Source organism: Dipodomys merriami, unplaced genomic scaffold (assembly GCF_024711535.1).
Source record: "Dipodomys merriami isolate MVZ:Mamm:240054 unplaced genomic scaffold, mDipMer1.0.p SCAF_10, whole genome shotgun sequence".
Classification (NCBI taxonomy): Eukaryota; Metazoa; Chordata; class Mammalia; order Rodentia; family Heteromyidae; genus Dipodomys; species Dipodomys merriami.
The window spans coordinates 13565455-13586343 of record NW_027202271.1 but is presented as its reverse complement, the minus strand read 5'-3'; the positions used below and the strand labels follow the sequence as shown (position 1 = coordinate 13586343).

At 47.2% G+C, this 20889-nt stretch overlaps 1 protein-coding gene across 6 annotated transcripts in view; it reads left to right on the top strand.

Moving 5' to 3' along the window:
• Fmnl3 (formin like 3) overlaps positions 1-20889 on the top strand; it is a 71029-nt gene that overhangs the window by 37587 nt on the left and 12553 nt on the right. For 4 of the 6 annotated variants that reach the window (XM_070040559.1, XM_070040569.1, XM_070040549.1 and 1 more), the window contains exons 2-8: positions 7592-7675; positions 10198-10278; positions 10656-10732; positions 14963-15046; positions 19065-19217; positions 20359-20467; positions 20643-20719. In XM_070040559.1, coding sequence (XP_069896660.1) covers positions 7592-7675; positions 10198-10278; positions 10656-10732; positions 14963-15046; positions 19065-19217; positions 20359-20467; positions 20643-20719 — 665 coding nt within the window. The remainder of the gene's footprint in view (positions 1-7591; positions 7676-10197; positions 10279-10655; positions 10733-14962; positions 15047-19064; positions 19218-20358; positions 20468-20642; positions 20720-20889) is intronic. The other 2 variants (XM_070040596.1, XM_070040588.1) reach the window with 1 other exon arrangement.

Sequence of the window (20889 nt, the reverse complement as noted above, 5' to 3'; positions counted from 1 at the left end):
TGTGAACTCCTTGACTGGTAAGCCAGAGTGAGGGCCTTAGGAAGAATGTAGAGACCAGCCTCCCTGCAGTAGGTTACTAGTTATTAAGTGTGAGGCCAGTGATATGGCTGATTGGGGATGTAGCCATTTTTCTTTGCCTCCTCAGAACCCAACACTGGAATGATCCAGAGTGAAGAGGAGACCTCTAGAATATAATTTTCCTTGGAAAAAAATATCTCTTCATTTCAATGATGCTGGCCTTCTAAGGGCTTCTTCATGTGATTTGCCTGGTATGAATCGCAGAGTTCAGCTAGAGACATCTGGTGAAGCCATTTCTTTTTCCTACAGACTGCTGAAGAACTTGGCCTGTAATGGCTCAGCAAGCATTTCTGGTTATAGAGTCATCAGTGACCACAGCACCTCCTTCTCCAGTCATAGTTTTGAGCCTGGCAGCTTGTCCCTAAAATGATGGCTTCAATTAAACAGAAACAGAAAAGCAGCTGGATGCCAGTAGCTCCTGTCTATAATCAGCTACTTAGCAAGTTGAGATCTGAAGATTTTAGTTCAGAGTCAATTGGGGCAAATAAATCCATGAGACTCTTTTTTTTTTTTTTTTGGGTCCGGTCATGGGGCCTGAACTCTGGGCCTGGGCACTGTCCCTCAGCTCTTCAGCTCAAGGCTAGCGCTCTACCACTTGAGCCACAACGCCACTTCGGCTTTTTTCTTTTTGCTTATGTGGTGCTGAGGAATCGAACCCAGAGCCTCTGGCATGCAAGGCAAGTGCTCTACCACTGAGCCACCTTCCCAGCCTTCCATGAAACTCTTATCTCCAATTAATTAGCAAAAAAAGAAGTTGAAAAGTGGAGGCATAATTCAAGTGGTAGAACACCAACCAAGAGCATGAAGCCCCATAAAAAACCACAGAAACACAGATGCTACAGATACTTCAGTCAAAGAATAGGCACTTTTCTCATGCCTTTTTGTCATAAGAAACCCCAGCAAATTTTTCCTGTCTTAAGAGGGCAGCTCAGACCTAGAGATAACTGTGTGCGTGACTAGAATGTTGTACTCTATCCTTATGCTCCTGTGCAGAGTGTGTGTGTGTGTGTGGGGGGGTCTCATTTGGTGGGGGATAAGGAACAGTGTGGAACAGAACTGTTGAAGCTATGTAGTTTGTCAGCCCAATCCCTAGACTCTAAGGTGGCGGGGGGGGGGGGGGTGGGTAACTGCTGCCTTCTATCCCTTCCTGTGTTACAACACTGTGTTGGGCACATGCTGGTTGGAATGTTTACCTCCACTGCATGAAGGAGGGCATAGGGCTGCCTTTACTTCCAGTATGGTGTCATTGACTGTTCTGTGATTTCCCTTCTGCCACGGGATAGTTCTTTCACCCAGAACCTTTTATCACTGACTTAGGCCCACTCTAGGCTCACTTTCCCAAGTTAACTCCAAATCCGCCCCTGCATTGCTCCAGCCAGTCATGAGCCTGGGGAAAAGTGTGGGTGTTTGGAGGGGCTTCTGTGCTTCACATGTCTAGACCTTTTTTAATTTTAGCTCTTGGACCTTTGATCAGACTCTGATTTTTTGGTTTCCTTGGATAGGACCGCAGGTTTGTTTTTTGTTTTTTAATGGGGAGGAGTTGAGAGGAGCTGTGCTGAAATAATGAGATAAACAAACAGTGGTGTGGAGGTGGCAGCACAGTAGGCTGTGGGCTGGGCTGGCGGGCTGGCCAGCCTGCTGTCTGGGCGGGCTGGGTGGAGGAGGACTCCTGCCCTGTGTATTGGCCAGCTGGCTTGTGTTAAAGCACTAGCTGAAAATAACTCATTGTCTGGGAGCCGCTACTGCAGCAGGACAGCAGGGGTGGTGCCTACTACCACTTTAAGCTCTCACCCTTTGGGAGCAGTGCCCAGCTGGCCACAGCTGTGCCCACTGCCCACTTATAGAAACACATGACAGGCAGGCTGGGCTGTTCCTGATGTTCTGTTCTTTTGGAGACTAATAATGGACCTTTGTGCATTATGTTGCCTGTTTTGTTATTGGCATGGGAGGAATAGGCTTTTGGTTGGTGAAGGGGATCCTAGTAGGAACACAATAGGATAGTACTGCAGTTCTTCCTACAGCTGCCTCTTGGAGATATATGTTGTATCAAGTTAGAGTATGAGACTCTGATTTCAAGCTTCAGTATTGGTGCCGTGTGTGTGTGTGTGTGTGTGTGTGTGTGTGTGTGTGTGTGTGTGTGTGTGTGTGTGTGTGTGTGTGTGTGTGTGTGTGTGTGTGTGTGTGTGTGTGTGTGTGTGTGTGTGTCCCCTTTTTTACTCAAGGCTGGCACTCCTATCACTTGGGCCACACCTCCACTTCTGGCCTTTTTCTGGTTAATTGGAGAGCAGAGTCTCCTGCACTTTTTGTCCAGTTCGCTGTGAACCACAATCCTCAGATCTTAGCTTCCTGAGTAGCTAGGATTACAGGCGTGAATCACCAGCACCCAGCTGGACTTCCAAGTTTTGTGTCCCCTCACCATTTCCTTCCTCGGTTTCTCTGCCCGCTAGTCTAATCTAGTGGGATGCCATAGAGGACTTGGTGGCAGCAGATTCTCAGCAGTGTGTTGAAAAACATATAGTTACCAAGAAAACACCTCATTTCACTTATGGAGTAGTTCTAGTTTCAGTTCTCTGGGGTTCCCCATGTCCAGGGCCTGAGGACAGGGATGGGGCTTCCGTGTTGGAAGATGGGTCCAGCCATAGGAAGCTTGATGGGAGGGAGTTCTGAAAAAAAAAACTTTACTCAAGTCACCAGCAGACTTTCTGTATTTTGCTTAAAGTCAGCATCCTCTGCTGCTGGCTTTCCCACAGCCCTTTCCCAGGGATGTTTCAGATTTCTCTCTGCCTGATTCTCAGAAGCTATGCCTTTTTTACTTTACTTTTTTTTTTCTTTCAAGCTATGCCATTTTTATCTTTATTCCTAAGTAAGATTTATCATGATCTACTGGGACGAATAGAAATAGTTCCAAACAGGGATTTTTGGTGGTTCCTATTTTTGTGTGTTGGGTTTTCCCCAGGCCTGGTCCAAGAAGACTGGCAGAGTAAGTGGTAAGCCCCAGAGCAGGGCTTGCAGCTTTAAAGGAAACTCCAGCTCTATCAGCGTTTCCCTTCCCTTACAGTGGAAGGAAATGGGGAGGGGCTAAGTGGGCTAGGGGTTCAGAGCAGGAAGGGAAAGAAAACTGTGCAGAGCTACCTCCTCCTCCCTTTACTGTAGTCAACAGGGGTCTGGGGAGAAATCCACTTATCAGGCAGTCTGCCTGGCCCAACTCACATGAGCCAGAGCAGCCTTGCTGGAAGAGCATCATGTCCATGCCTTTTACCTCCCTCCATTGTAAGTCTTCAATCTGAGATTTCTTGTGGGTTCTGAGTTAGAAGCCAGTTTCACAATTGCTTTCAGTTTGAGTTCATTTTTTTTCCTTCCATTTCCTTTTGTGACTGTCTATAACTCGTCTCCTTTTCTCCCTCTCAAGTATGGGGTGTGTGTGTGGGGGGGTGATGGTGGATCCATAACCCCAAGGATGTAGTATTTCAGTTGTCTCTTAGTCTCAGAGGAAACCAGAGATCAAAGCAGGGGTAAAGGACTGCTTTGTATTCAGTATTGAGAAGCAACTGCTAAAGGAGATCGGGAATCAGACATAGACAACCCCAAAGCAAGAGAGCAGACATTACACAGGCTTTTCAGGAGGAAGAAGGGAGCTGTGAAAATACCCAGTGTTCCAGATACATACAGACATAAACTGTTTATCATTTGATCCTCATAAAACCCTGTGAAGTAGTGAGATTATCTCCAATTTATGGGTGAGTTCACCAAAGTTAGATAGCTCTGAATAACCTAAAATTAATCATGGGCCCTCTGGCTCCACGTTCAGTGCCCTGGACCTCTGCCTTTTTTCTGTTCAAGGGTTGCACTGAGGAGTTAGTAAGAGCTTAGCTTCCATCTCTGTGGAACCACTGAAGGAAAATACCAGAGTAACAACCTTTGGCTGAGGCCGGAACTGTGTCAGTTTTGCTCCCTGGCTGTCTCCAGAACTCAGGAAGTTGTCCTTCCTAAGGCTAGAGCAGCTTCCTCTGGACATTGGAGTTCTACCAGATTCATACACATCATCAGGTAGAGGCAGGAGCCTTAACAATCTTGTCTGACAGGAAGAGAACTGTCCTGGTCCTGCTGCCTTGGCTGACAGCTCTCACTGTTGTCCTACTTCTTGTGAGACTGCTGGAGACTGAGGGTTTCCCCTTAGCCATCTCCTTTCTAACACCCTGCAGTGTGACAAAACAGAGTCCTACCTGAGGCTCTACCTCTAGGATGTGGGCCAATAGTCAGGGCTGCTTTGTGCTTTTTACTCCATAGGTCCATCTTCTCTGAGGATCCAAGGTTTAACTAGGTCTCTGATAGGTCTCTTTCATGCTCCTAGGTTAGGCTTCTAAAGAGGGTGACTGCTTAGTCCTGAAGCTGAGAGACAACCACTCATTTTCTCAAGTTCACCTGGGTAAGGAGGTGAGAAACCTCAGCAGTGACAGTGGTTAGCCAGGGAGAAAGTTGGTATAGACAGGATGTGAAGTTTGCCACAGTAACAACAAACCACCCCCTCCTCTGAGTAGCTCTCTTCTAGGGGAGACAACAGCAAACTATTTTCATGGCACAGATATGGAAGAAACAACCAAAGACAGCATTTTACTCAGGATGTACAAAGCCAAGACTGGTACTGGAGACTGTTTCTAGGTTCAGTTGGCAGCATCCCACCCCTAGTTAGAGTAGAGACTGCTCTGTGCCTGCCCCTGGCTTTTAGAGTCCCTGCTTCTTTAAGACCTCCTGCTCTCATTCTGCTGTCCTCACAGACATGTTAGATTGACCCTTAGAAAAGCAGAAAGGAGGGCTGGGAAGGTGGCTCAGTGGTAGAGCACTTGCCTTGCATGCATGAGGCCCTGGGTTCCATTCCTCAGCACCACATAAGCAAAAAGAAAAAAGCCGGAAGTGGCGCTGTGGCTCAAGTGGTGGAGCTCTAGCCTTGAGCTGAAGAGCTGAGGGACAGTGCCCAGGCCCAGAGTTAGGTCCCACGACCGGACCAAAAAAAAAAAAAAGGAAGTGGCACTGTAGCTCAAGTGGTAGAGCGCTCGCCTTGAGCTGAAGAGCTGAGGGACAGCGCCCAGGCCCAGAGTTCAAGCCCCACGACCGACAAAAACAAACAAACAAACAAAAAAACTTTTAACGGGGCTGGGAAGGTGGCTCAGTGGTAGAGCGCTTGCCTTGCATGCATGAGGCCCTGGGTTCGATTCCTCAGCACCACATAAGAAAAAAGAAAAAAGCCGGAAGTGGCGTTGTGGCTCAAGTGGTAGAGCGCTAGCCTTGAGCTGAAGAGCTGAGGGACAGCGCCCAGGCCCAGAGTTCAGGCCCCACGACCGGACCCAAAAAAAAAAAAAAAAGCAGAAAGGACATTCTGGGCTGTATTTGCCCATCCCTACTATCAGTTTGATACTAGCCAGGGAAGGACTGGGCCAGCTTCTCACTCTTAAGGCTGAGGTGAGCATATAGCTGGTTTAGTAGTATATGTAGTATGTTAGTTTATGTGACACTGTATTTAAAGATTTCTTCTCAATCCCTTAGGCAGTGGAGGAACCCTTCCCAGTATTCTTCCTTAGGGATCCTGGGTATACACAGTTTGCTCCCTGGGGAGCAAGTGGTCATGCTTGGGTTGCCAGGGAGTGAGAGTTGCACTCAGAGCGGTAGGGAGAGAGAAGGGGAAGTTCCCCCAGGATGAGGCTGGCTCTGTGGAAAGTCCTGAGCATTGTCAGGCAGTTGCGGCACTTCGGGTGGGGAACACATTTCATTTAGGAGTGTGGGTGTGCAGATGGGGGGATCTGACAAAAATCCCAGACTGTTTAGTGGTAAAGAGCTGTGAACAAAGCCAGGTGCCAGTGGCTCACGCCTGTAATCCTAGCTATTTAGGAGGCTGACCTCTGAGGATCATGGTTCAAAACCAGCCGAGGCAGGAAAGTCCATAAGACTTACCTCCAGTAAACCACCAGAAAACCAGAAGTGGTGCTGTGGCTCAAATGGTAGAGCGCTAGACTTGAGCTGAGGGGATATTATCTCCGAACATTGCGCCCTACATATGGGTTCCTTAGGCTTCCCTCATTCACAGTGTTATCTGCCCATTCAGCAATCAATAATGAACAAAATAGAATGATTGCTGGGCTATTCTTCAGTGTTCTACATTGGAAGGTCTGGGTGAGGAGTCAGGACACTGTTGTGTCTAGGTTAATTGGGAAAAGTGTCATATGTAATTTGATACTAATAAAGTCCTAAACTTTCGTAAACCTTTTTTTTTAAAGTATTTGAACAGCTCTAATCATGCTCTTTACAAATATCCTTCTCATTACTTTCATCTGACTTGTGCAAGAGAGAGAGAGACAGCACTTAAATAGGTGGTGGCTAGTCACAGCTCACTCATGCAAGCATATGGTGCAGTAATGTCACCTGTTTCAGACAGTGGTGGAAAAGTATATTGCAAGTCGCTTCTTTGAACTGGTGGCTCTCAAAGTTTTGAACTGTCTCATGTTAAAAAGTACGTTTTACAGGGCTGGGAAGGTGGCTCCGTGGTAGAGCGCTTGCCTTGCACGCCTGAGGCCCTGGGTTCCATTCCTCAGCACCACATAAACAAAAAGAAAAAAGCCGGAAGTGGTGCTGTGGCTCAAGTGGTAGAGCGCTAGCCTTGAGCTGAAGAGCTGAGGGACAGTGCCCAGGCCCAGAGTTCAGACCCCACGACCAGACCAAAAAAAAGTACGTTTTACAGACACATATATATACATACATATACATACATACATATATATATACACACACACACACACACACACACACACACACACACACACACACACACATACATACATGGAATGTAAAAGAAATGGAATCTTGAGACATTTATATAATTGCAGTAAATTCTGGTATAGTCTACCCTATTTAAATCTGTTCGTTTCCATTTTATTTATTTTTATTTTTATTTTTTATTTTTTGGGTCTGGTTGTGGGGCCTGAACTCTGGGCCTGGGCACTGTCCCTCAGCTCTTCAGCTCAAGGCTAGGTTCCACCACTTGAGCCACAGCGCCACTTCTGGCTTTTTTCTTTTTTTCTTATGTGGTGCTGAGGAATGGAACCCAGGGCCTCATGCATGCAAGGCAAGCACTCTACCACTGAGCCACCTTCCCAGCCCTTATTTCCATTTTAAAAAGGTTAATTTTTCTTCATTACCGTCTATTTTATGACCTGTGGTTTTAGAAGACATTGTTCAACCAAATCCAACTAATACAAATAGGAAGGCAGGAGAGTTGCATCACCTTTTTAAGCTGTGTGAGCAGCAGCAGAGTCAAGGTAAAGTCTGATAGCCTAGGAAGGAAAGACAGGTCATTTTAGCCTTTCTGTCCTTCAGAGAGAGAGAGAGAGAGAGAGAGAGAGAGAGAGAGAGAGAGAGAGAGAGAGAGAGAGAGTGTGTGTGTGTGTGTGTGTGTGTGTGTGTGTGTGTGTTGCATGCGCACGCCTATAGGCAGGGGTTCAGTCTGTTCATTTATATTCTTCAGAGCTCTATGAACCTGCCTCCTGACAAGGCCCGGCTCCTGCGACAGTATGACAATGAGAAGAAGTGGGATCTGATCTGTGATCAGGTATGTGCTTGGGAAAAGCAGGGAGGTGGGGAATAGTGTTGGACTACACAAGGCAGGAAAGTCAAAGGCGTCAACTGTAGCCCTGGCAGGAACCCCAGCCTAGTTAAGGGGACTCATGACAGAGACAGAACTGTTAGACCAAGCTCCAAAAAGTGCTATTTTGATAATTTCCAGTGGGCAGTGGGTGCTGAAGTGGTTTGTGTGAGGCGGCCTATGGAAGAGGTGGGTAGTTTTCCCAGCAGAGCCTGCTTCTGCCTTTCCATAGGTCTGGGGCTCAAGGACCCGGCCCTTTTCTCTCACTTTACTCCAGGTAAATAGCATGGTGCTTCTCATTATCTGCAGACTTCTAGGAATGAAAAACCTGTCATCTAGTCTCCTCTTCCCAAATCTTGGAATAGTAAAGAAATCTGGCTTTCCTTATAGTGTCTAGAGCTAGATGAGAAGAGAGAGTATTACTTTGCTTAGAACCAAGGGTTTTTTTGTTGTTGTTTGTTTTTGTTCTTATTCCTGCTGTTGTTGCTACTGTCCCTGAGCTTTTGTTTGTTTGTTTGCTTAAGGCTAGCACTCTTCCACTTGAGCCACAGCTCTACTTTTGGCTTTTTGGTGGTTAATTAGTAATGAGTCTTACAGACTTGTCCCACCTGTCCAGGCTTGCTTCAAGCCGTGATCCTCAGATCTCAGCCTCCTGAGTAGCTAGGATTACAGGTGTGAGTGACCAGCACCTGGCAAGAGCCAAGATCTTTTAATACCTGGCTCTTTACCTGCCTATATTTCAGGGTCATGAGTGGGTCATGAACTTTTGAATTTAGATGGGTCTATCTTCCAGGCTTTAGCTTCCTCTTTCATATTTCTTTGTAGGTATGGATAGACCCTGCCCAGTGCTAGTGTTTACCTAGCACTCTTTTTTTTTTTTTTTGTCAGTTGTAGGGTCTGAACTCTGTGCCTGGGCGCTGTCCCTCAGCTCTTCGGCTCAAGGATAGCACTCTACCACTTGAGTCACAGCACCTCTTCTGGCTTTTTCTGCTTATGTGGTGCTGAGGAATTGAACCGAGGGCCTCATGTATGAGAGGCAAGCACTCTACCACTGAGCCATCTTCCCAGCCCTGCCTAACACTTTTTCCATAGCCCTTGTCATGAAAAAAGATGTATTTCTTTTCAAGCTCTTAATAAAATAACAGCTAGCATTTATTGAATGCTGGTTATGTATCAAGCACTCTACACATACTAATTCAGTCCTCATAAAAATCCTCTGAGGAAAGAACTTGCATTTGAAGAGTCACATAGTTCATGAACCTGCCTATTGCTGGTAAGTGGATAGAGCCAGATTGGGCTTAGGCAAGCTGGTGCCAGGTCTGTGCCAACTGTGCTCTTTACCATCTGATTCAGAGGCCCTAATCCAAGCTTCTTTTTCCTAATGGAGACCCATCCCCTTGGGTTCTGCATTAAGAAGAGTTGGTTGGCACCTGCTTGGGGTTTGACAAGCAGTAGCTCTTTTGTACTGAGACTCTTCAATAATATCACAGTCTTTTCGAGGTCACATAAGCATTCTCAAACTGTTTTTTCCTTTAATTTGTTTCCAGGTCCTGTTTCCTAACATTGTGTTGTTTTGTAGCCCCATTCTTGGGGCTTCTCTGTCATCCTCAAGATTTTTAGATTTTTTTTTTTTTTGTTAGTGGAGTTTTCCACATTTCTTCTTGGGCCAGATGGGGGAGAAGAGCCAAAATAGAGAGGGTATATTTCCCTGTGCCCTATGAGAAGGGGACTGGGAGGTGACCTGGCTTAAAGCAGCAGGATTTTGCCTTGCATTGTTGGGACTTGGGGCTTGACTGTAGCCCTGAGCTGTGTTAACACTGTTAGCCAGTTTAGTTCCATTTACAGGGTTTGGAGTTATAAAAACTGGGTTCTGCAAGGTCAGGATCCCTTTCCCTTGGTCTTCCTAAAACCAGAGAACAGCATTCTCCAGTCATATCTTTGTTTTTGGTACTGGTCATAGTACTGCTATAATCCCTGCATTTTAGTAACCAGCATACTTAATTGACATAGAAAAACATTTTAGGCCCAGAGATCACTCATTGGAGAAGATTACAAAAGATAAGAAATGCCTGGGGATAAGTTATAGAAACCTAGGATTTGAGTGATACTAAGGGCCACGTGACAGCTGGGAGGCCAAGCCCCCTTACATTGAACAGTCTTTCCTTGGTGTCTTCCTTAGGCTCTGTGTTTCTTTTTTTTTTTTTTTTGTCGACCGTGGGGCTTGAACTCTGGGCCTGGGCGCTGTCCCTCAGCTCTTCAGCTCAAGGTGAGCGCTCTACCACTTGAGCTACAGCGCCATTTCCGGTTTTGTGGTGGTTTATTGGAGATAGGAGTCTCACGGAGTTTCCTGCCCGGGCTGGCTTTGAACCCTGATCCTCAGATCTCAGCCTCCTGAGTAGCTAGGATTACAGGCGTGAGCCACCAGCGCCTGGCTTAGGCTCTGTGTTTCTGTATGTACATTTGTACATGTATACATGTTTCCTTTATAGGAACGGTTCCAGGTGAAGAATCCTCCCCACACTTACATCCAGAAACTCCAGAGCTTCTTGGATCCCAGTGTAACTCGGAAGGTGAAGTATGAGACAGATGGTCCTCCTGTTGCTGCCTATATTGGTCCTGTGGTATCTGGGCACAAACCCTTTGACTTGGGACATCTGCTTTTGAGCAAATAAGAGTTGGATTTCTGGGTTCTGAGGCCAGGGATTTGGAGTGGCTTTCCAGGCTGGAGGTCTCTTTACCCTTCCATCCTTTTTCTGAACCCTTTGTTTATACTGTAAAGTTGGATAGCCAGGCATGGTGGTACATGCTTGTAATTTTAGATCTTGGGAGGATGAGGCAGGGGAATTTCAAGTTCGGTGCCAGCCTGGGCTACATAGTAGCAAGACTATCTATAAAAGAGAAAGTTGGAGGGGGTCTCTATCAGTAACAGATGATTCTATGTTCACAGAAGTTCAGGAGGAGAGTACAGGAGTCAACCAAAGTTCTGCGGGAGCTAGAGATCTCTCTTCGCACCAATCACATTGGGTGAGTTAAATCTGGCCAACCCAGACTCTCCATTTGGTCCAGGTGTTGCTGCTACATAGGACCTGGTGTCCTTTGAGGATGATTTGCTGTTTAGCCTTCCTATCATAGGGTTTCCCCTGGAATGGATCCTGGCTCCCCAGGGCTTTAGACTGTGCCTTTCCTGGCTCTCCCACCCCCCCTCACACTCCTCCCCGTAGTTCTGCCAGCTGCTGACTGTATCCTTCTGGCAAGCTTGGGGCCTCTCCTGAGGGCCTCATCCTGTGGCTTTGGGTAGAAGACATTCCCACAGCAGCTGAGACTAGAGTCTGTTTGTGGCTGGTACTGAGCCAAGCGAGGCCCAGAGAAGGCTGAGGGTGGGAGGTTACTGAGACCTACTTCCTATGTGATGACCACTTGGGCTTTTTGGTGTCCACTTTATTTACTTTTTTTTTTTTTTTCCTCAGAGCTAGTGCCACAGTACCACTTCCAGTTTTCTGTTGGTTAAGTGGAAGTAAGAGTCTCATGAACTTTTTCTTGCCTGGGCTGGCTTCCAACTGCTATTATCTCAGCCTCCTGAGTAGCTAGGATTGATTATAGGTGTGAGCCACAGGCACCTGGCTACTTAAAATTTTTTTTTGTGCTGCTCCTCCCTGGGCCTTGAACTCAGGGCCAATTGTTCTCACTTGGCTTCCTTTGGTCAGTGCTGACATTCTACCAGTTGAGCCATACAGCTGTACTTCTCGCTTTTTGGTGATTAATTGGAGATGAGAGTTTCACAAACTTTCCTGCCAAGTCTGACTTTGAATCATGATCTTCAGATCTCAACCTCCCGAATAGCTAGGATTAGTCATGAGCTACCAACACTTACTTTCTTAAGAGGAAACAATTTTAGTTCATAAGCAGAAGCTTCCTGAAACACCAGAAAATATGTAAGGCAGGAGTTGAACGTTTCCTGTATTTACAGATCTTGATGCTACCAAGTGATTGACAGAGCTCCCTAGATCTATGAGTCTTCTTTCCAGTCTGAGTGGGGAGCCAGGTGTTACTGAGGAGGCAGAAGGCCAGTTAGGTCCAGGGAAAGAGGGCAATGCCTTGGTTCTATGAAACTAACCAGCAAAGATATATAAGTGAGGGAGAGAGAGAGAGAGAGAGAGAGAGAGAGAGAGAAACAGATTGGCAGACAAAGGAAGAAGCAGAGAGAAAGAGAGGAGGAAAGAAGAGAATGTGTGAAGACATGCAGAAAGCACAGGGACACCTGATGTGTAGGACTGAAGGTCTACTGTCAGGAGTTCTGACTTCTCATTCACTGAGAAGTACCTGACATGATAAGTGCCTCAGTGAATGAGAAGTGGAGCCAGGGGGAAGGGTGAGGTTACTGGGTAGATGCCAGTCCCAGGTCCCTAAGCTTCCTGAGAGTAGAATGGGAAAAGCCAAATGACACAATTAGCCTTTCCTCTCTTGTCACAGTAGTGGCCTGCTTGCCTGCCCGCACGCGGAGCCTGCTTGGGACTCTTTACAGGGAAAGTCATCTTGGTGTAGTCAGCTGCTGCAGTCACAAAGGAAACAGTGCAGGAGAGGGCAGGAAAGGGACAGTTCCTGGCCTCAGAAGGTATGCTGTGGTGGCCAGGACGTGGCTTCTACACTCATCTGACCAGTAATGGAAAGCCAAACCAATGGGAAAGGTGTGGCCAAGGTTCCACACTTGGTGAATCTTTCACAGAAAGAAACTTGGCTCCTCAGTTTGCCTCAAGAGTGAGGGCAAGAGTGACACCCACTACAGTGCTGCGCACCCATGCTACTCCACAGGACCTCCCTCTCGGGTCCTGCTGTCTTCTTTAAGTCCTCCTGTAGTTGGAGTGATGATGGGGGTCTTGGTAGACAGAGGACCACGGCAATGTGTAACAGTCTTTTCTCCCTTCTCACTCTACAGAGTTGCTGCCTCCCTGGCTTTTGTCTTAGATTTAGGCCCAGACTAACATGGGTCCCAGGCATCAGGGCCCCTTGGCAGTTGACACACAGAGGTCTAGACTTGTCCTTGATTCCCAGGGAATACTTAGTACTGGCATTTTAGGAGTCTATGCCATCTGACTTAAGACTTTCCTGGGTAGTTATTGGGATAGCTAGGATCCTAGGGTGTGTGTGTGTGTGTGTGTGTGTGTGTGTGTGTGTGTGTGTGTGTGTGTGTGTGTGTGTGTGTGTGTGTGTGTGTGTGTGTGTGTGTGTGTGTGTGTGTGTGTGTGTGTGTGTGTGTGTGTGTGTGTGTGTGTGTGTGTGTGTGTGTGTGTGTGTGTGTAGCTGGAGATCAGGTCAAGGTGAAGAAGAGTAGATACTCCTTCCTTTCTCATGGCCTGTGTGTGTGTGTGTGTGTGTGTGTAGCTGGAGATCAGTGTGTGTGTGTGTGTGTGTGTGTGTGTGTGTGTGTGTGTGTGTGTGTGTGTGTGTGTGTGTGTGTGTGTGTGTGTGTGTAGCTGGAGATCAGGTCAAGGTGAAGAAGAGTAGATACTCCTTCCTTTCTCATGGCCTGATTGGTAGGGGTCTGCAGAACCACTTATGAAAGCAAAGTATGGAGTGAAGCCTGCTAGGAAGTAAGGATTCCAGAGTCCCTGCAACTCCTCCTCCCTCCCTGGTTTGTATTGGTTTCTCTGCCTTGCCTAAGTGACCTTTACCCTTTCCTCAAAGTGTCAAGATCCCGAAAATAGCAGTGTAGACTCAGACAGGAAATGAGAAGGGGGTGGGGAGCTGGAGAGCAGACAGACAGGAAACGGGAGGCCTGTAGGCCTCCAGAGAGGAAGCTAACTTCAGGCAGCTCTGGTGTCAGTCAGCTTTCAGCCAGAGCCTGCTGCCAAATCTCAGCCTGGCCTGGTGTTCCAGCCCCAGCCTCTCTCCTGCTTGGGGTGTGTCTAGCCAACATGGTGCTGGTGCTTCAGTTGTGTTTGAAAAGTGGCTTTGTAGAGCAGTTTGGGTATAGCTGGCTTATACAGAATAGAGAACTCAGGAGAGTAAGGATTTTTTTTTTTTAACCTGAGGGTTTATGTCTTTGTGGAATGAGCTTGTAATATAACATTCCTTCTGGAATTTGCTCTTGCCTTTTGTCCTAAAAGGAGTGAAGGCAGTAGGCAAAAATGCCCTAGGACATTATCCTTCACATTTCCTGTTTTCTATATACCTGCCTTCCATCGTCATCTGAACCCAAAGGGTCATGGTATTCTGGAGTTCTTTGAGTTCCTGGTCATCCCCAGCCTTTTCTGCTCACCAGACTTACTGTGACTACATATATAACTCATGGCCCACTTTGCTCACTGCTTCCTCAAACTGCTTTCCTTGAAATCTGTGGAGAGCCCTTTCACTCAGTAACCCCGTTTCACAGCTCTCTTTGCCCCTCTGCCAGTATCTTGACTGAGACTTGAGTCAACCTGGGAACTTGCTCTCTCTGTCAAAGCATTGCTCTGAACACAGAGGTAAATACTCCTTAACTTCTTTAAAAAATTATTTTTTTGTGTGTATTAATTATACAGAGAGAGTGAAGGCTTACATTGTGTTTTGTTTTATTTGCCGGTCCTGAGGCTTGAACTCAGGGCCTTGGGTACTGTTCTAAGCTTCTTTTGTTTAAGACTAGTGCTCTACCACTTGAGCTACAGTGCCACTTCTGTCTTTTTCTGAGTGGTTAATTGGAAATAAGAGTTTCAAAAACTTTTCTGCCCTGGCTGGCTTCAAAAGAACAATCCTCAGATCTCAGCCTCCTGAGTAGCTAGGATTACAGGTCTGATCCACCAGCACCCAACTAATTGTGGTATTTTTAAAAATAATATATATGCTGTACTTTGGATCATATTTACCCCTTCTATTACTTTTATTCTCCCTTCCCCCTACTGCCCCACACCTGAATTTAGTTACATATTTTAACTTCCTTACAAATACCTCCCCAATTCTTTGAGCGAACATTGAGCAATAACATTTTGCTAAGCCTGTAATGTCTCTAAGGGATACAGAAAATGATTGCACCAGAGCCCTGGTCCATAAAGAAAAAGTGGTTGGAAGTGTGCTTGACTTGAAACATGTTCACACGAAAGCAAGTGGTATTGTGCTTTTCTCCATCCCTAGCTCATAAGACATGACCATGAAGGGATATTGTAGGTTTTGGTTTTGAGGATTTTCCCAGCCAGGCTCCAGAATGATCCAAAAAGGGTTCAGAGGCCCCCCTTAACCCACTTGAGCAGATCCCACTGCCATTGTGTTTCCTCTCATCTGCAGGTGGGTTCGGGAGTTTCTTAATGATGAAAACAAAGGCTTGGATGTGCTGGTGGATTATCTGTCCTTTGCTCAGTGTTCTGTCATGTGAGTACTGCTCCTGGGCTAAGGTTGGGGACCCCTGGGGATTACAGAGTCCCATTCTACTTAGAGGAAGAAGGATGGAATTCTAACAGGTGGGAATGGGCATCCCGGACAGGAGGAAGTAGCCAAGGTTATGGCGTGGAAGGGAACAGGCAAGCCAAGAGCATGTATGAAGATCAGTGAAGTGTGTTTTGTGGTATAGGAAGATTATAATCAAATGATCAAATGCCAGTCTGCAAACAATCCAAGGAAATGTCTGGGATTCCCTGGTGAGCTCCATCATCTCTAGAATTGAATCTTTCTGAAGCTGTTCTGGTTCCCCAGATGAGATGCTTATTTCAGACTACTGTTGAAGAATCTAGGAGCAAGAGCATGACCTTTGACCTGGACAGACAGATGAAGTATATATGGGAACCTTTTTTAGGCAGTCTTTTTAGCTTTGAGGCAGCCAGAATGAGTTAGCACAGGAAAGACAGCACAAAGTCGTGCAAAGAATAAGGCATCTTTTGAGTCAAGTGAAGCTGGCATTGATCTCAATTGTGTCTTGTACTCTGTGTGGGCTCACTCAAGCATGTTTATCTTCTTCAAAGAAAGGGTTGTAAAGATTAAATGGAAATGTGTGTAAAGCACTAGTATTATTTGGAACATTCTAGGTCTACACTGTAGTATCTGCTTTACTGTTAATTGTATTCCTACTCAGGGTAGCATGCCCTACCACAAATTACCTGATTATCTGGAAAGAAGAGGGCAGTGATAGTTAATAAAGTGGCAGATATATGCATACTTACATCCTAAACAAATCAGTAGGGAGAGCAGTGTACCTGATTGCTCATTAGATTATATGTAGTCCTTTGTGTAGTTCCCCAGTACTGAAAGCCTTTAGTCCTGAAAAACCCTAGTCTTGGGCCTTGGCCTTTGCCTAGACTTTTGTTTTCTATTGTCCCTGCCCTTATGTCTGTTCTCCTTTATCTAGCAGGTCTCATTTCCTGTGAGGTACATACTAGTGCCTCTCCCAGATTTGACCTTCCTATCACCTTACTCAGATCATCCTCTACTAAACCAGAGAGTGGCCTATACCTAATTCCTATCCCTTCAGAAAGCATACTTTGTGATCTTCCTATCCCTTTTTTTGTGTGTGTATGTGTTGGTTGAGAGGCTTGAATTTGGGGCCTGGGAGCTGTCTCTGAGCTCTTTTGCTCAAGACTAGCTCTCTACCACCTTGAGCCACAGCAACTTTGGTTTTCTGGTAGTTAATAGGCGATAAGAGTCTCATGGAGGGGCTGGGAAGGTGGCTCAGTGGTAGAGCGCTTGCCTTGCATGCATGAGACCCTGGGTTCGATTCCTCAGCACCACAAAAAGAAAAAAGCCTGAAGTGGCACTATGGCTCAAGTGGTAAGAGTGCTCACCTTGAGCTGAAGAGCTGAGGGACAGCACCCAGGCCCAGAGTTCAGTCCCCCCTCCCCCCACCCCTGCAAAAAAAAAGAAAAAGAGTCTCATGGACTTTCCTGCCTGGGCTGGCTTTGAACCATGATCCTCAGATCTCAACCTCCTGAGTAGTTAGGATTATAGGTGTGAGCCACCAGCACCTGGCCTTCCTATCTCTTTAAATAATTCTTTTTTTGGGGGGTGGGGAGTGGTACTGGAATTTGAACCTAGTACCTTGAGCTTGTTAACTAGGTGTTATACCACTTGAGCCACTCTTCCAGTCCCTACTCTTTGAATAGAAAGAAATGAAAAGCATGTGCTGAAATGACTTTTTTAAATTCAGAACTTTTTTTTTTTGTCTGTTGTGGGGCTTGAACTCAGAGCCTGGGGTCTATCCCTGAGCTCTTTAGCTCAAGGCCAGCACTCTACCACTTCCTGTTTTCTGGTGGTTAATTGGAGATAAAAGTCTCACAGACTTTCCTGCCTGGGCTGGCTTTGAAAAAAACATAATCCTCAGTTCTCAGCCTCCTGAGTAGCTAAAATTACAGGCATGAGCCACCGGCATCTGGCTAAATTCAGAACTTTTATAGTAAAAAGATATAGATCATTTTTCCAAATAAACCTATCATACTTGAAAAGTAAACAAATCCCAGCTGCTCTAAACCAAGAATACTCTAGACCCTTGGTGCTCTGGTGTCCAAGGAAGTGTCGCTGAATGTTTTAAAAGGAAAGACTCACTGGGAGCTTGTAATCCCAGCTACTCAGGAGGCTGAGATCTGAGGATTGCTGTTCAAAGCCAGCCCAGACAAGAAAGTCCGTAAGACACTTACCTCCAATAAACCACCAGAAAAAGCCAGAAGTGGCTCTGTGGCTCAAGTGGTAGAATGCTAGTCTTGAGGGAAAGGAGCTCAGCGACAGCATCCGGGCCCAGAGTTCAAGCCCCAGGACTGGCAAAAAAAACTCTGGGATAGGAGAGTGTGTTTTGGGAAAGCTTGAGAGAAAAGGGTGAGGCCATGTAGAGTTTAAGTGAAGGGAGGTGTAAGTGCTCAGGAGTACCATGACTGATGGAGAGAAAGAGAGAAAAAGGCTACCAGCAAGCTGTCTCCCTGTCAGGGAGTTTCCTTTGATATCTACTAGAGAGCCCCCCACTAACCACTTCCTGATCACCAGGTATCAACACCTGCCTCTGCCTCCTTTGGCATATTCAGCATTTGTGGATATTGTTTACTGTCCCAGAAAGCGCCAGTCCATTCCTTGACTTGGAATATGTTTGCAGAGCAGGATGCCCTGTGGGGAGAAGAGCCTGTGGGAGATTCTCTCTAGTCCTTAGTGTCCTTCGGAGTAGTGGACAGGAAGGGTGAGTCAGTCTGTTCTTAGTGAGTGTGCCTTGATGGCAGTGTAAGAGACAGCCCTGGGGGTTTCTGGCCTTGGCTGTTCTCTTTTCCCTGGACACACTCACTCACAAAGGAGACAGGACCTCAGAAACAAGTGACAGAGAAGCCACCCCAACTCCTGCGGGTTTTCTGTCCCTAGTCACAATCTCAGCCTGCAATTTCTTCCCCCCGGAAGCTGAAGCCAAGGAACTTCTGTATTAGAAAAATATAGAAGTCTCTAGGGGCTGGGAAGGTGGCTCAGTGGTAGAGCACTTGCCTTGCACGCCTGAGGCCCTGGATTCGATTCCTCAGCACCACATAAGCAAAGAGAAAAAAGCCGGAAGTGGCGCTGTGGCTCAAGTGATAGAGCGGTATCCTTGAGCTGAAGAGCTAAGGGACAGTGCCCAGGCCCAGAGTTCAGGCCCCACGACCGGACCCCCCCCCCCCCAAAAAAAAAAAAATATATATATAGAAGTCTCAAGTAGCCAGTTATAGAAAATTTAGCCTTTAAAAAAAACCCATGCTGAGGCTCGAGGTGTAGCTCAGGTGGTAGAGTGCCTGCCTAGCATGCTAGCCTGCCACACAGCCCTAGTTTCATTAACCCCTTACACTGCAAAATGAAAACACAAAGCCAGTGCTGGCATGGGACAGTGATGCATTTCCTAAATATAAAGGGCTTGGGTGTTCTGGAACACCATCCTCTTCCTTCCATCTACCCAATCCAGAACAAACTAGGCGTCTCCCAGGGCACTGAGAGGCCCTTTAGTCACTGCCACTGACCAATGAGCAAGACCTGCAGTTGGGCCAGTCCCCACCACTTCCTCCTTAGGCTATATTTATATTCTCCATATGGAACCACAGATGTCCCTTCAGTGAGATGCTTGGAGTGCAGGGAGCCAGCTAGCCCCATAATCCTTGGTCCATGGGGAGGCCACTCCTGGAATTCCTGGCTAGTTTGGAACAGAGAAGCCAGATTCTAAGCATTCCCTGTTCTTAGATCCCCCTCCTGAAACTGCCTCAGCCTCTCTGCTCTTGTCCTATAGTGGTGGCTCCTAACCAGAATGGAGTCTTTGCTGCCCAATTCTGCTTTCTTCTCTTGCTGCCTTTGCTTCTTGTTGCCCTAGAGGCCTGGAAAATGGGATGTGGGCCTGTCAGGGGCTTAGCATAAAATGTCTCTCGTGTATGTGCCTGTGTGTGCGCATGTGTGTCCTTTCATGCTCCAGGTTTGACTTTGAGGGTCTGGAGAGTGGTGATGATGGTGCATTTGACAAACTCCGGTCCTGGAGCAGGTCAATCGAGGACCTGCAGCCGCCCAGCATCCTGTCGGCCCCCTTCACCAACAGCCTCGCTCGCTCTGCGCGCCAGTCTGTGCTCCGGTATGTGTGTGCTCGCTCTGCCCGCCTGCCTCCCACCCCAGCCCCAGTCCAGGTCTCAGTAACTGCGGTGAGTGCTCATGCTCCTCCCTCCACTCTTGCTTCTAGGCTCAGCTCTCTTGCCCTCTGCCTGCCCGTCTGTCTCTGGTCTGTTCTCTCTGTCTCCCTGACTGCCCAGCGGTCTGTCCTGGGTAAGTACATCGTCCTTTGCTGTGCCGCCTCACCTGGGGCTCCAGCTCTCCCCCTCCTCCTCTCCTTACTCTCAGCCATTTCTCCCCCAAACTCTCAGGCAGGGCTCAGGCTTTACTGGCTGATCCAGTTCCAGCCCTCATTGCTGTTACCTCTAACTCCCACTCTGCCCATCCAGTTCTCAGAGACCAGCTAGAACCTACCTGCCTGTTCCTCTCCTTCCCTGTTCTTCTTCCTCTGGCCTTTTTTCTCCAAAGCTGCTGTGCCTTCATTTGTCTATGGTGTTTTAAGAGCCATCTGCTAGTAGACTAGATGGCTTCTCAGAGCCTCCCCCACCTATCCTCCACAGGAGGCTCTGGCTTGTTTCTCTTATGGCCCTATTTCTCGCCTTTGGGTTTTGTCCCTCAGAGTGCTCATCATTCTTGTCTTGAAGGAGCAGATCCATACTTGCTTCCTCTTTAAAATTTCTCTTCACAAACTCATCATTGAGGCTGCAAAGGGGTGGTACAAAGCCAGGTGTAGCCCGTTGGCTTCCCTTACACCTGTGGGGGTGTGCCCTGCCTTTTGGAGACATAATAATGGGATGAGAGCCAAGATTTTCCTACTCCATGAAAAGCGCAGTTTGGATAAATATCTTTCTGGAAATATAGACTATAGGTCTACAGGACTACAAAGACGTCAGGTCTGTGTATTTCAAAAGGTCTCTGGAGTTAGCATGATTTAAACGCTGATGATAAAGTTTGGATCCTAGGAAGGTGTGAACAAAGGCCTCTTCCAGAGGGGTGAGCACAGGCTGACTGGCCTGCCTCCTGCGCTCTCATGGTTGTTGGCACACACTCCTTCTTCCCCATATCTGCCGCTGCCAAGGGGCAGCCTGCTGTCTGGGTGATGAGGAGTGCGTTTGGATCCTTCAGCAGCCTCAACACCCACCTGACTGACTGGCCCTCTCCTCCAGATACAGCACTCTTCCTGGCCGCAGGGCCCTGAAGAACTCCCGCCTAGTGAGCCAAAAGGATGATGTTCACGTCTGTATCCTTTGTCTCAGAGCCATCATGAACTATCAGGTAAGAGACAGCACTAGCTACAGGTGCTCTACTTCTGCCTCATCTGTTGAATTAGGACAGCTAGCAGGGCACTGCTTTTAAAAGACAGGTTTGCCAGTAAGCTTTGTGGCCAAGGAGATTGGCTAGGCTCTCCCTTTCTTACCAACAAGGTCCTCTCCTATCTCTTTGCTTACAGTATGGCTTCAATTTGGTCATGTCCCATCCCCACGCTGTCAATGAAATTGCACTCAGCCTCAACAACAAGAATCCAAGGTGAGTTCCTTTCCTCCTCATTCTGCTCAGGGCTCCAAAGATCTGGGTTGCACTTACCCTGGACAAGTCCTGCCTGGATTTGTGGTTCTGTAGCCAGAGTCAGACCTTTGATTCTCCTTCCTTCCCCCCCCCCCCCCCATCTTGCTGGAAAAGTGTCCCTGGCTTCCTTC